Source organism: Schistocerca piceifrons, chromosome 7 (genome assembly GCF_021461385.2).
Source record: "Schistocerca piceifrons isolate TAMUIC-IGC-003096 chromosome 7, iqSchPice1.1, whole genome shotgun sequence".
In the NCBI taxonomy this organism is placed as follows: domain Eukaryota; kingdom Metazoa; phylum Arthropoda; class Insecta; order Orthoptera; family Acrididae; genus Schistocerca; species Schistocerca piceifrons.
The window spans coordinates 448,561,845-448,573,944 of NC_060144.1; the positions used below are offsets into that span (position 1 = coordinate 448,561,845).

The 12,100-nt window shown below is 40.5% G+C and overlaps 1 protein-coding gene across 1 annotated transcript in view; it reads left to right on the forward strand.

Moving 5' to 3' along the window:
• Nucleotides 1-12,100, forward strand: part of LOC124805343 — a 96,958-nt gene that overhangs the window by 58,396 nt on the left and 26,462 nt on the right. Inside the window, exons 7-10 of the mRNA XM_047265862.1 lie at nucleotides 826-1,224; nucleotides 4,058-4,300; nucleotides 4,450-4,769; nucleotides 9,970-10,134. Of these exons, the coding sequence (XP_047121818.1) occupies nucleotides 826-1,224; nucleotides 4,058-4,300; nucleotides 4,450-4,769; nucleotides 9,970-10,134 (1,127 nt within the window). The remainder of the gene's footprint in view (nucleotides 1-825; nucleotides 1,225-4,057; nucleotides 4,301-4,449; nucleotides 4,770-9,969; nucleotides 10,135-12,100) is intronic.

Genomic DNA, 12,100 nt, shown 5'->3' on the forward strand with positions numbered 1-12,100 from the left:
TTTGCAATGGCTTACCTTGTGCTTACATTAACTTGTGATCTTGCATTGGTCATTGCTTAAATATGTTCCTAGATAAATGTATTCCCAAAATTTCATCACTCTTCATTAATTATTTTTTGGTGTTGTGATTTTTTTTTTTCATCAGTGTATTTGCTGCTGGATAGTTGAACGCCTGCTGGCCATGATAATTTCTCAGTTGTCAAGAAAATAGCAAAGAATGTGGACACTCATTATCGCAGACTCTTGAGAAAAAAACATGAAATTCCCCGACTGTATGTACTCAATGTTGCTACAATAATGTTGACTCTACTGAATTTCTGAATGAATTCATACCCATTTTTTGGCCTCAGATGGGACTTTTATGAGTCATTTGGCGGACACACCTTGTTACCAATTCACAGCTTCTATTAATCAGTTACATTTCCTATAATCTACCAGTAGAAGCTGTTTCAAAAATTTGCAGATGAAGTTAACTACACAGAAAAGTTCATTAATACATAAGCTCGAAATAACTTGTACATTTGTGTAGGTCTGAGTTTTTCTTTTCTTCTGAAAATGAGATATGAAGAAATGAAATTTCTCTATAAACTACATTTCCCTTCAGAATTAATTTGATCTGTGTTAATCTGAATGAATATTATGAATTATTGTACTCAGCATATTTAACATTGTTGGTTTGCCAATAATATTGCTAAAACAACTATTGTGTTTATTAAGTTGCAACAGACTGTTCTAACCAAAAAATCATTTGTATTATATTGTGCCAATGTATACAAAATTATTGTGCTTACTGGAATATTAAATCATGCTATTCTTCTTTTTCAGATTTGATCGATTTCCTGGAAACCGTTTCACACGGCCACCACCACCACTCCCACCACAGCATCAGCATTCACACCCACCGCAGCCGTCGCAGCAGCAGCAGCCACTGCTACCGGATCCTGTTAGCACATCTCAAGCACCTGCGACTGAACTTCCTCCTGCAGATCCATTGCTTCTTGATCTGATTGCCCAGGACTCAATGCGGACAATAAATATTGATCGTATCCCGCGTGAAATTCGCTTTTATGGTGATACTGCTGTCGTTCTTTTAGCTTGGGATGACCCCCGTGAAATAAGTTTCCAAGGTGGTGTGAGGCGGGTTACTTTTGATGATCGCGAGAGTGTTATTTGTGCCTTCAATGAACCTTATCGTGACTTCACACTTGATGGACAGACACACAGGTAAGGGTGATACACACAGAAGAAAGATTGTTCATCACTATCACATAAAAATGTGTTAGATTGTGTCCTATAGTTGTATTAACATTGAAATTGTGATTTTACAAAGACATTGATTGGTGTTAGTTGCCAGCTGAATTATCAATAGTGGAAGTGATATATATACTACTCCAAATCCCATGCCACTTTCCTTGACGTTGACCTCCACCTGTCCAATGGCCAGCTTCACACGTCCGTCCATATCAAACCCACCAATAAACAACAGTACCTCCATTATGACAGCTGCCACCCATTCCACATCAAACGGTCCCTTCCCTACAGCCTAGGTCTTCGTGGCAAACGAATCTGCTCGAGTCCGGAAGCCCTGAACCATTACACCAACAACCTGAAAACAGCTTTCGCATCCCGCAACTACCCTCCCGACCTGGTACAGAAGCAAATAACCAGAGCCACTTCCTCATCCCCTCAAACCCAGAACCTCCCACAGAAGAACCCCAAAAGTGCCCCACTTGTGACGGGATACTTTCCGGGACTGGATCAGACTCTGAATGTGACTCTCCAGCAGGGATAAGACTTCCTCAAATCCTGCCCTGAAATGAGATCCATCCTTCAAGAAATCCACCCCACTCCACCAAGAGTGTCTTTCCGCCATCCACCTAACCTTCGTAGCCTCTTAGTTCATCCCTATGAAATCCCCAAACCACCTTCCCTACCCTCTGGCTCTTACCCTTGTAACCTCCCCCGGTGTAAATCCTGTCCCATGCACCCTCCCACCACCACCTACTCCAGTCCTGTAACCCGGAAGGTGTACACGATCAAAGACAGTGCCATGTGTGAAAGCACCCACGTGATTTACCAACTGACCTGCCTACACTGTGAAGCTTTCTCTGTGGGAATGACCAGCAACAAACTGTCCATTCGCATAAATGGACACAGGCAGACAGTGTTTGTTGGTAATGAGGATCACCCTGTGGCTAAACATGCCTTGGTGCACGGCCAGCACATCTTGGCACAGTGTTACACTGTCCGGGTTATCTGGATACTTCCCACGAACACCAACCTGTCAGAACTCCGGAGATGGGAACTTGCCCTTCAGTATATCCTCTCTTCTCGTTACCCGCCAGGCCTCAACCTCCGCTAGTTTCAAGTTGCCGCCGCTCATACCTCACCTGTCATTCAACAACATCTTTGCCTATGCACTTCCGCCTCGACTGACATCTCTGCCCAAACTCTTTGCCTTTACAAATGTCTGCTTGTGTCTGTGTATGTGCGAATGGATATGTGTGTGTGTATGCGAGTGTATACCTGTCCTTTTTTCCCCCTAAGGTAAGTCTTTCCGCTCCCGGGATTGGAATGACTCCTTACCCTCTCCCTTAAAACCCACATCCTTTCGTCTTTCCCTCTCCTTCCCTCTTTCCCGATGAAGCAACCGTTGGTTGCGAAAGCTAGAATTTTGTGTGTGTGTTTGTGTTTGTTTGTGTGTCTATCAACCTGCCAGTGCTCTCGTTTGGTAAGTCACATCTTCTTTGTTTTTATATGTATATAATACTGGTTGCCAGCTGAATTATCAATAGTGGAAGTGGGTAATAGCATTAAAGTTGACACTCTAGTTGGTTACATTTTGTTGAATCTGTTGGGTGTCTACTATCATAAGATACAGCACATTGACTCTGGAGCTTTATTTTCCTCCTGTAATATAATTAACAATTTGTTGTGCATGAACCATTATCCAAATTATTTTAAAATTTAGTACATCATCTAAAAATTGATAACAACTTACCTAGATGTTTTCAAAGTAAAGCTTTCCTTTGCTAAACATTCTACAGTAACTGAAATAAATGTTGAGCAGGGTATTGGTCTAGATAGTATGGAGGAGGGGGCAGATTCATTCAACTAAGACTGAACCATTTGATCGGATGATTCTGAGAGTTGGCTGTGCCAGGCTGCTCGATTAATCAGTTGTGCACAGTGCAGTTTCTTCCTTTTTAACAGCTATACTGCACATACAAAATTGATTTCATGTGCCAATGAATTTTGGTATATTGTTTTGTAGTAGTAATGTAGTTTTGTTGTAACAGTGTGCTCCAGTGCTTGTATTTTCATGTAGGATACATTTATCACTCTCTGAAATATGAGGCAGGTAGTAATAATAAGAAGACAGACAGAACTGTAAGACACTGACTTCTCCAGAATGTTATCATGAAAGGTCTTGGCCAGCAGCGTGTGCTACAACCCAATTTCTGTATGTGAAGGTCTGTTTCTTTAGCTGAATACATTGCTGTTTCATCTGTTGTGATAAAGATTGAGTACAGATGAAGAGAGTGGACAGTTTTGTGTGCAGTTTGTCATTTATTACGGTGCTTACCTGCATTTCATACACAGCAATGTACGAGCTGAAATCCACCATACAAGAAGTCTACACAATGCATTTTTTTTACATCTGCAAACTTGTCAGAATTTCATGCAGTGGTTTACTTAGTTGGATAAAGCACAGTAAGTGACAAATAATGAAAAGACATTCAGTCCTGTATCAAGCGAATATATCAGACTGTAAGATGTGGAAAAATAAAATTTTTCACTGAATAATTTAAGAAAAATCGGATAACAAGTATTCCATAGCGGCTGGAACGCCATCTCTCGGCACAAGTAGCAGCATTAGGTGGGCAGTACAGTGACAATAAAGTCATGCTCAGCACAGAATGCAGAGAGCTAGTCTGTAACAGGCAAAGGATTAAGTATTTGACATCTACTGGTTATTTCTCAAATAGTATGTTTTGACTTCTTATATATACACTCTGTATTGTGTTGTTATTAAGAAATCTCTCGTCATTTACAGGATAAGGTTAGGAGCTCCTACTAGAGAGTTGTACATAGATGGGAAGTGGTATGAATGTTTCTTTGGCGGACCACCTGTAAATATTGATATTGGTGGCAAAATCCGATCTGTCAAACTTGATGGACCTCCACCTCATGTAAAAATTGGATTTGTCAAACGAACCGACCTAGTTGCTGGCAAGATCAACCTTATCATAGATGCTCGCACTATGGTACCAGTCTTCCTTGATGCCAAGCCACAAAGGTAAAAATTATATTTACTGTAGCTTAGTTGAGAAAGTAATAATCAATCAACGCAGTATTAAAAATAATTAAATAGTTCCAAAGACAAGACTGCAGACATTGTATTATTATTGTAAATTATGTTATGACAATCTTGGGTAAATGTTTCAGGTTTGATGTTGAGAATAAACCTCATGTTCTTCGTTTCGTTGACAAACTCAAAACAGTTCTTCTGAATGGAAGACCATTTGAAGTAGAATTTGGTGGTCTGCCAAAACCAATAGTGGCTCGAGGGAGGAAACATTTTGTGCGCTTCTCGGTACTTCCACAAGGTGTTCGCCCTGGTTATGTGAACATTGTTAATATGGACACTATGGAAGATAGACGGCTACCATCTCCAGAAACTGGATCTGTAGGTGGTGATGCCGAACCATCACGGCAGTCTCTTCCAGTACGGTCAGATGGCCATTCTCCTGTATTACCCATGCTCGGTAAGTATAAAATTTTATTCATAAATGTAAGGCCATATGGATATTTTAAAATATCAAATTTAGGTGATGTAGTTTAACTCGTTACTGTTGAGTACACATTTTTGAGCCTTATAGCTTATAGTTTACAGTTAAGCGAAAAGGGAGGCAAGATGGGGGAGGGGAGAGGGGGGGGGGGGAATCAAGTAGTTGTCAGCATCTACAGAGAAGCAACTGTGGAAGAAGTATTCAGTGAATTTAGAAGGAAGACCTTACCCTGCAGAGTTGACAGAAAACACTAAACAACACAGTTCCTACTTTCGATAACTGAATAGTGTAATTGAAAAGCAATGGAAGATCATTATTAAATGAGAGACTGCTGGATACTTTATTGGGTGCCCATTACAATTCTGCATCAAATAGTACTGGAGATTTGGTGTGACTTCCAGCAAAAATTTGACATAAGTTGCTTAAACAGTGAAGCATGCCACATGAATAGAAAATGGCACCAGTTATTCAAGTCTATATTTTGGTTTTCAGGACAATCGTGGATACTATGAACCTTTCCCACAGGCATCATCACTATGTTGTAGGCATTGTGGAACATGTTTTCTTATGTACGATAAATCTGGAAACTGGCAAATTCCTTGGTATTTAGTCAACTTTGTTTCTATAAGGAAAATTTTTGGAAATTTAAATTTGTGTTCCTGCATGAGATCCTGAGTACAATAAGAAAGAGCTCAGATTGATGCCTTGGTTCTTTACTTCCAGGAAACCTATGATAATATACTGCACTTTTATCTAGTAAACAAAATATGAGCACCTGGAATATCTTAATAAATTTGTGATTGGATTGAAGATTTAAGCAAAAAGAAGCAAGTACACCATTCTTGACTGGGAGGTATCGTCACAAACTTGAGTAGTGTCTGGTGTACCTTAGGGCAGTGTTTAGTTGGTAATAGGTCTCTAGAATTGATCACAACCATCAAGTATCTAGGGATATGTCCAGGGCAGTTTAACATGGACTGAGCTCATAAATGAGAAAGGATGGGTGCAAAATGAAAATTGTTAGAAGAATCCTAAGGAAGTGTAGTCTACCCACATTAGAAGACACTTACAGTTCCCTCATTAGATGATCTCTCAACTACTGTTCAGTCTGGGATCGTTAACCAACTTGTATTAGTAAGAGACACAAGCTGAAAAATTTGTCAGGGGTTGTTTTAGTCAGTGTGAAAGTGTCACAAAAATGCTCAACAACCTGCAGTAGGAGGACTATCAGAAAAGGTGTTGTGCATTGCGGAGTGGGATGCTACATTCCAAAATGATTTGACAGATAACTTTGCCCATCATACATCTGGTATGATGTCTGTGAGAGTAAAATGAAAAAAATTTAGGATTGTAAAGAAGGGCACTGAGGGCCCTTTTTCCCATGGTTCATACACTAATAGGACAGAATGTGCGGACAGAGAATCTTCTTCTAAATATACCATCCATAACACATCATACTGATGACTTGTGAAATACAAATGTTAGACTCCACAGTATTTCATCAAGTCTACTGCCTGATGTCAGATGGTTGGTTCAGTTGAATGCTGGTAAATAAAACTGCATGTTAGGACTGCTGGAAAAGAACTGGAGAAGAATCAAAATAACTAGCTCTTTCAAACTGCCACATAATTTTATACAAGGAAGGAATATTACTTCCAAACTGACAATTTTATTTTTGTTTAAGTATTTTTCTACTAATTAAAAAACATAGTTACCCATTTCAATATATGGTAAGGAATTAAATTTCTTAATATTTCAAGACCAGTTTAAAATTGTTGCCCAGAACAAAGAACAAAATTCACTTACATTATCAACTGGCAGATATTATCCAGGAGCAGTCATGAAACTGTATATCCTGACCCTATTACACACATGCACGTTCATGCCCATTATTCATCCACACACCATCACTTGATAAATAAACTTTTGATGTTATATTGACACATCTTGCACAAGCACATTAAGTCAAGTGTCACCTTGCACTGCGGAATAATAATATCTATCCTCCTCAAAGTAGTTGCTGAAATCTATGCTGTCATAAAATTCTATGTCTCTGATGGTTTGTTGGCAGTGAAAATTCACCCAAAGTTGTTGAAGGTTTCTAAAGTCTGCTCCATATTCTTAGCTGCTAAAATGAGTCGCTCAATTAAAATATGACCGTATCTCTCTTGAATATGATGCACGAGAAGAATGTCTCCAAACTGCAGGAAACCTCAAGAAAAGGCATGACATAGTAGTAGACAATCTGTGATTAAAGGGATATTAAAATAGCTGATGCTGTATCTATATGATGAAAAGTGGTACAGTACACTTCACATTAAAAATTTACTGTGTGAAAGCTTTGTGCGAAACTTTTGCTGCAGTTATTGAAGATGTAAGTCAATAGCCTTGCACCAAATAAGAAAAGTTGGTTTCATCTGCCAGTAAGGTTAGGACCAGTGCTTTTTAGGACTCCAAAAGGCATTCTTGTTACGGGCTCCCTGAAGAGGGCTGAAACAGTGACATTCCACAAACAGTTTGATGGAGGAAAAATTAGATAAATTTCTACTTTTTAAAAGAAAAACGACGATTTTAAGTACAAACTATTGGTTGTGTACCACATTTCCCTTCTACTGCTGTAAATGTATTTCCACATCTAAGGAAATTTGTGGCTGGAAATTGTTTAGATTCCAGTAAGGAAGTTGTGGCAATAGCAGATGAGTATATCTCCCAGATCTTGAGAATCACATTATGGAGATTGAAATTACTCACTTCAATAACTTTCAGACAACATGCGTTGTTCAAAGACAGGATCATGTTTTAAAAAATGCATTTTCCTCTCAGAAAAACAGACTTTCCTGCGAGGCATAGAAGTTTTAATCATGATCTTGAGTTCTATTCTTTGACCAAGATTAGGCTTCATTTTACAGTACCTCTGGTGTACGTTATAAGCCTGTGATGTCTGCGAACACCAAGTGTGATAATTGCTTGTTAGTTTTGTGTCTGACTTGTATGAAATACTCTTTCTTTCAGTCACAATATTATGAAAAGGATAGTTGTTGCTCACCATATAGCGGAGATGCTGAGTCAGAGATAGGCACAACAAAAAGACTGTCGGAAAGTGAGCTTTTGGCCAGCAAAGCCTGTGTCAAAAGTAGACAGCATACACTCACAGACTCCTGCAAATCTAACTCGCACACACATGACCATAGTCTCTGGCTGCTGAGGCCAGACTGCAAGCAGCAGTGCATGATGGCAGATACAACTAGGTGTTGGGAATAAGGAGGAGCCTGGGATGGGGAAGGGAGAGCGGTGGTAAAGTGCTGCTTGAGGGGTGGTAAAGTGCTGCTTTTGGGAGAGTACAGGGACGAGGCGAAAAAGAGAGGGTACACGGCATCTAGGTGCAGTCAGGCGGGGGGGGGGGGGGGGGGTGTTATCGGGAAAGGAGAGAAGTAAAAAGACTGAGGGTGCGTTGGTGGAACAAGCTAGATAGGTAAGAACAATAACTAACAAAGGGTGAGGCCAGGAGCGTTATGGGAGTGGAGGATATATTGCAGGGAGCGTTCCTGCCTGCGCAGTTCAGAAAAGCTGGCATTGGCGGTAAGGATCCAGATGATGCAGGCTGTGAAGCAGTCATTGAAGTGAAGAACATTGTGTTGGGTGGTCCAGCTGTTTCTTGGCCACAGTTTGTCGGTGGCCATTCATGCGGGCAGACAGCTTGTTGGTTGTCAAGACCATGTAGAATGTAGTACAATGGGTGGAACCTAGCTTGTAGGTCACACAACCGATTTCACAGGTGACCCTGCCTTTTGATGGGATAGATGATGCTTGTGACTGGACAGGAGTAGATGGTGGTGGGAGGACATATAGGACAGGTCGTGCACCTATGTCTGTTGCAGGGATATGAGCCATGAGGCAAGGTGTTGGGAGCAGGGGTTGTCTAGGTATGGACAAGGGGTTTGGTGGGTGGTGGAATACCACTGTTGGAGGGGTGGGAAGGTATGTGGGTAGGACATTCCTCATTTAAGGGCATGGTGAGAGGTAGTCGAAACCCTGGCGGAGACACTGATTCAGTTGCTCCTGTCCCTGGTGGTACTGAGTCATCAGTGAATTTGAACCAGGTGAGGGATATGGGATTTTGGGTGTTTAGGAAGGATTCTGCTAGATGGCCTATGAATAGGTTGACATAGGGTGGTGCCATACGGGTGCCCATAGCCATACTCTGGATTTGTTTGTAGGTAATGCCTGCAAAGGAGAAGTAATTGTGGATGAGTATGTAGTTGGTCACAGCGACTGGGAAGGAGGTTGTTGGTTTGGAACCCGTTGGTGTTGGGAAAGGTAATGTTAAATAACAGTAAGGATGTGTGCATTAGAGATGTTAGTGTAAAGGGAGGTGGCATCAATAGTGACAAGCAGGGCACCATGTGATAAAGGAACAGGAACTGTGGAGAGGCTGTGGAGGATATGATTGTTATATTTTATGTAGAAGGGTGGGTTGTGGGTAATAGCCTGAAGTTGTTAACCTAAGAGAGCAAAGATTCACTCAGTGCGGGCACAGTAACTGGACACAATGGGGAGTCCAGGTTGGTTAGGTTTATTGACTTTAAGAAGCATCTAGAGGATAGGAGTGTGGGGAGTGGTAGAGGTGAGGAGAAACTCAAGACTCCAGGGAGAGGTTCTGGGATTGGCCTAATGATTTGAGGAGAGACTTATTTCAGTCACCTGCAGTTTTAAGTTGTTATGGATAGCTGTGACAGGTCAAACTCCCAAGTTAGTGGAATATTAAAGATTTATTTGTGATTGTTCTGTTTGTAACCTCTTAGTTTTTAGAATCCCGTTAACACCATTTTCATCCCCAACTTCATTGCCCTCATTTTGAAACTGCCAACTATCTGAAGTGTGAAGTTATCTGCCTTCTGTGATTATCTTGTTTGTTTTTGATGATTTATGGAATTATGGGTGATCCTCTTTATTGCATTTACAGAAGGTAAATTTTATCAAAAAAATGAGAAGTAAAAAGTGAAATCAAGGAGTAGGGTGGTGGTTGAGGAGGAGAAGGATGGGAGAGGGGAGCTAGCCACAGGACAAAACTAGATACACCCAGAACTTATATATTTGCCAGTTTATTGATATAGATCTTTGAAAAATTAGTACCTTGGATAATAATTAACGCATACTTGAAACATTTACCATACAGGTGCATCATCGCGGCGGAAGGTTGAACGAGAACAGGGACGAGATTCTCCGGAAAGTTCAGGTGCCAGAAATTCACCAACAGTTGGCATAACAACGACTGTAGATAATAGTGCAGTCACATCTTTTGGTACTGTTCCAGCATTAACTGCCCAGCGCCCAACTCCTGGTAAGGATGACATCAATTTTTACATGTAGTTTTGGCAAAACTAATTTTTTAAAAAAGCCTTTGTAGTTAGAGTTTGTGTAAATGTCTCTTGTCGTTTGAAGAGGAAAAAAACAGATGCAACTCTTGAGATAAAGTTGTTACGAAAAAGCTGAAGAAGAGATATTGCAAAAACTACAGCAGTGCAAGTGTGCAATTTTTAAGATAATTTGGTGTGCAAGAATGTGAATAACTTGACAAATTTTCTGAAAGAAGACTTACACATCGGAAGTAAATTTGAAGACAGCAGATCATTAAATACATAATCTTACATGCATTGCGACATAAGACTAGTGCTATCATAAGACAAAATACTTAGAGTGGCCACCATGAAATTGACACCTCAAGATCACTTCTGGTTCCTGCAGTCCAACGACACTAAGCGCTCTGGTTTGCTCGCCTCATAGCTTTATTGTGTTGTGTACACTTAACATGTACAGTTAATACCGCAGTAGGCCAGTACCAGCTGAATGTTGTATGTTTCTATGCGATTTGTGTGATTTCACGGTGCATTGACATGTGTTTGGTAGCGACTGAAATGCAGGAGTGAGGGCCTATGCTTAGCATTACTTCGGTCAGTGTGTGTAAAGGGTGAGAAGGCATTAGAAAACAATCTAAAATAGTCTTATTGAATGTACTGAAGATTTTTTTACTGATCTAGCCAACAGTGAAGCAGCCAGGAATGGTGTAAATTCCACGCAAATTCACTCCGTATTAACAGTGCAGTAAATACTATGACAGAGGAGAATATCTGATGGATAGAAAAATACAATGTGATCTCTGTAAAAAAAATTATGGCTTGGAGATCACAGTTTGTTGTCTTCTCTGCTCACTTGGATTTTGATTCAGAAATTTGTAATGCACTGCAGATACATTGCAGTAGCAAGAATGAAGTTTTGTGTAAAATGCACCCACTTGTGCTGCTTATATAAAATTTATGGTTTCACATAACTACACACAAAAATATATTTCGCTTTACTTAAATGGAAATATTAGCCTGAAAGTACCTACAGTTACTTTTGCATAGTGTTTATCAGAGATTTGGGTGATGGGTACAGTGATGAAGGGTCCGTAAGAGCTGCAAATAAAAACTTTTTGAGCAGTCGGGAATCTCGGTCGTATTAAGGTGAGCTGTCGGAACTGAAATCCTGGCGATGCCGTAAAAGTATTTGCGCACTGCTGTGAAAGGAGACTCTTACAAATAAAATGTGTTCATAGGTGACACAATACAGTAATAGTGCCTCAGATGTTACCCAACTCCTGTATAATGTTTTTTGACAGTCTGGGAGAAAGCAGGCAAGCAGTAGAGTAGAATCACTTCAGGCAGTCTCCCTGGTCATTGTTCTTGGATTGCATCTGCAAGAAATTTCAATTGTTGCCAATAAGTGTCAGCAGTGACAGTTGCACTACGGGGAAGCAATTCATAGTACACCACATAGTCACTGTTCCACCAGGTGCATAACATTATCTTCAGTGGACGTGTGCAGGTCTTTGTAAGGGGAATTGCTGCTTTGTTTGGGCTCATCCATTCCTTCTTTTCTATATCTTAAGATAAAGACGCCGTTTCTCACCACTGTAATGATACAGAGGAGGAATGGTCAGTGTTGTTCACAAGCCAATCGACGAAGAGCAAGCAGAGACGCACATATGGCCACCTGCTGCTTTTTGTACTTTGGCTTAGAGCATGAGAGGTACCCAACACTTGATTTTTGAACTTTCTCCACTGAACGCATTTGTCACACAATGGTGGTATGATCACAGTTCATCACCTTTGTCAATTCTTGAGTATACTGATGAGGATCATTGTGAATTAATGTGTTTAAACAGCCTTCATCAGACCCCAAACTTCCTGAACATGGAGAATCACTAAAGTCATTTAATATCAAAATGATCCTCCTCAAAACAAGGAAACCCATTTTATTCCCGTGCT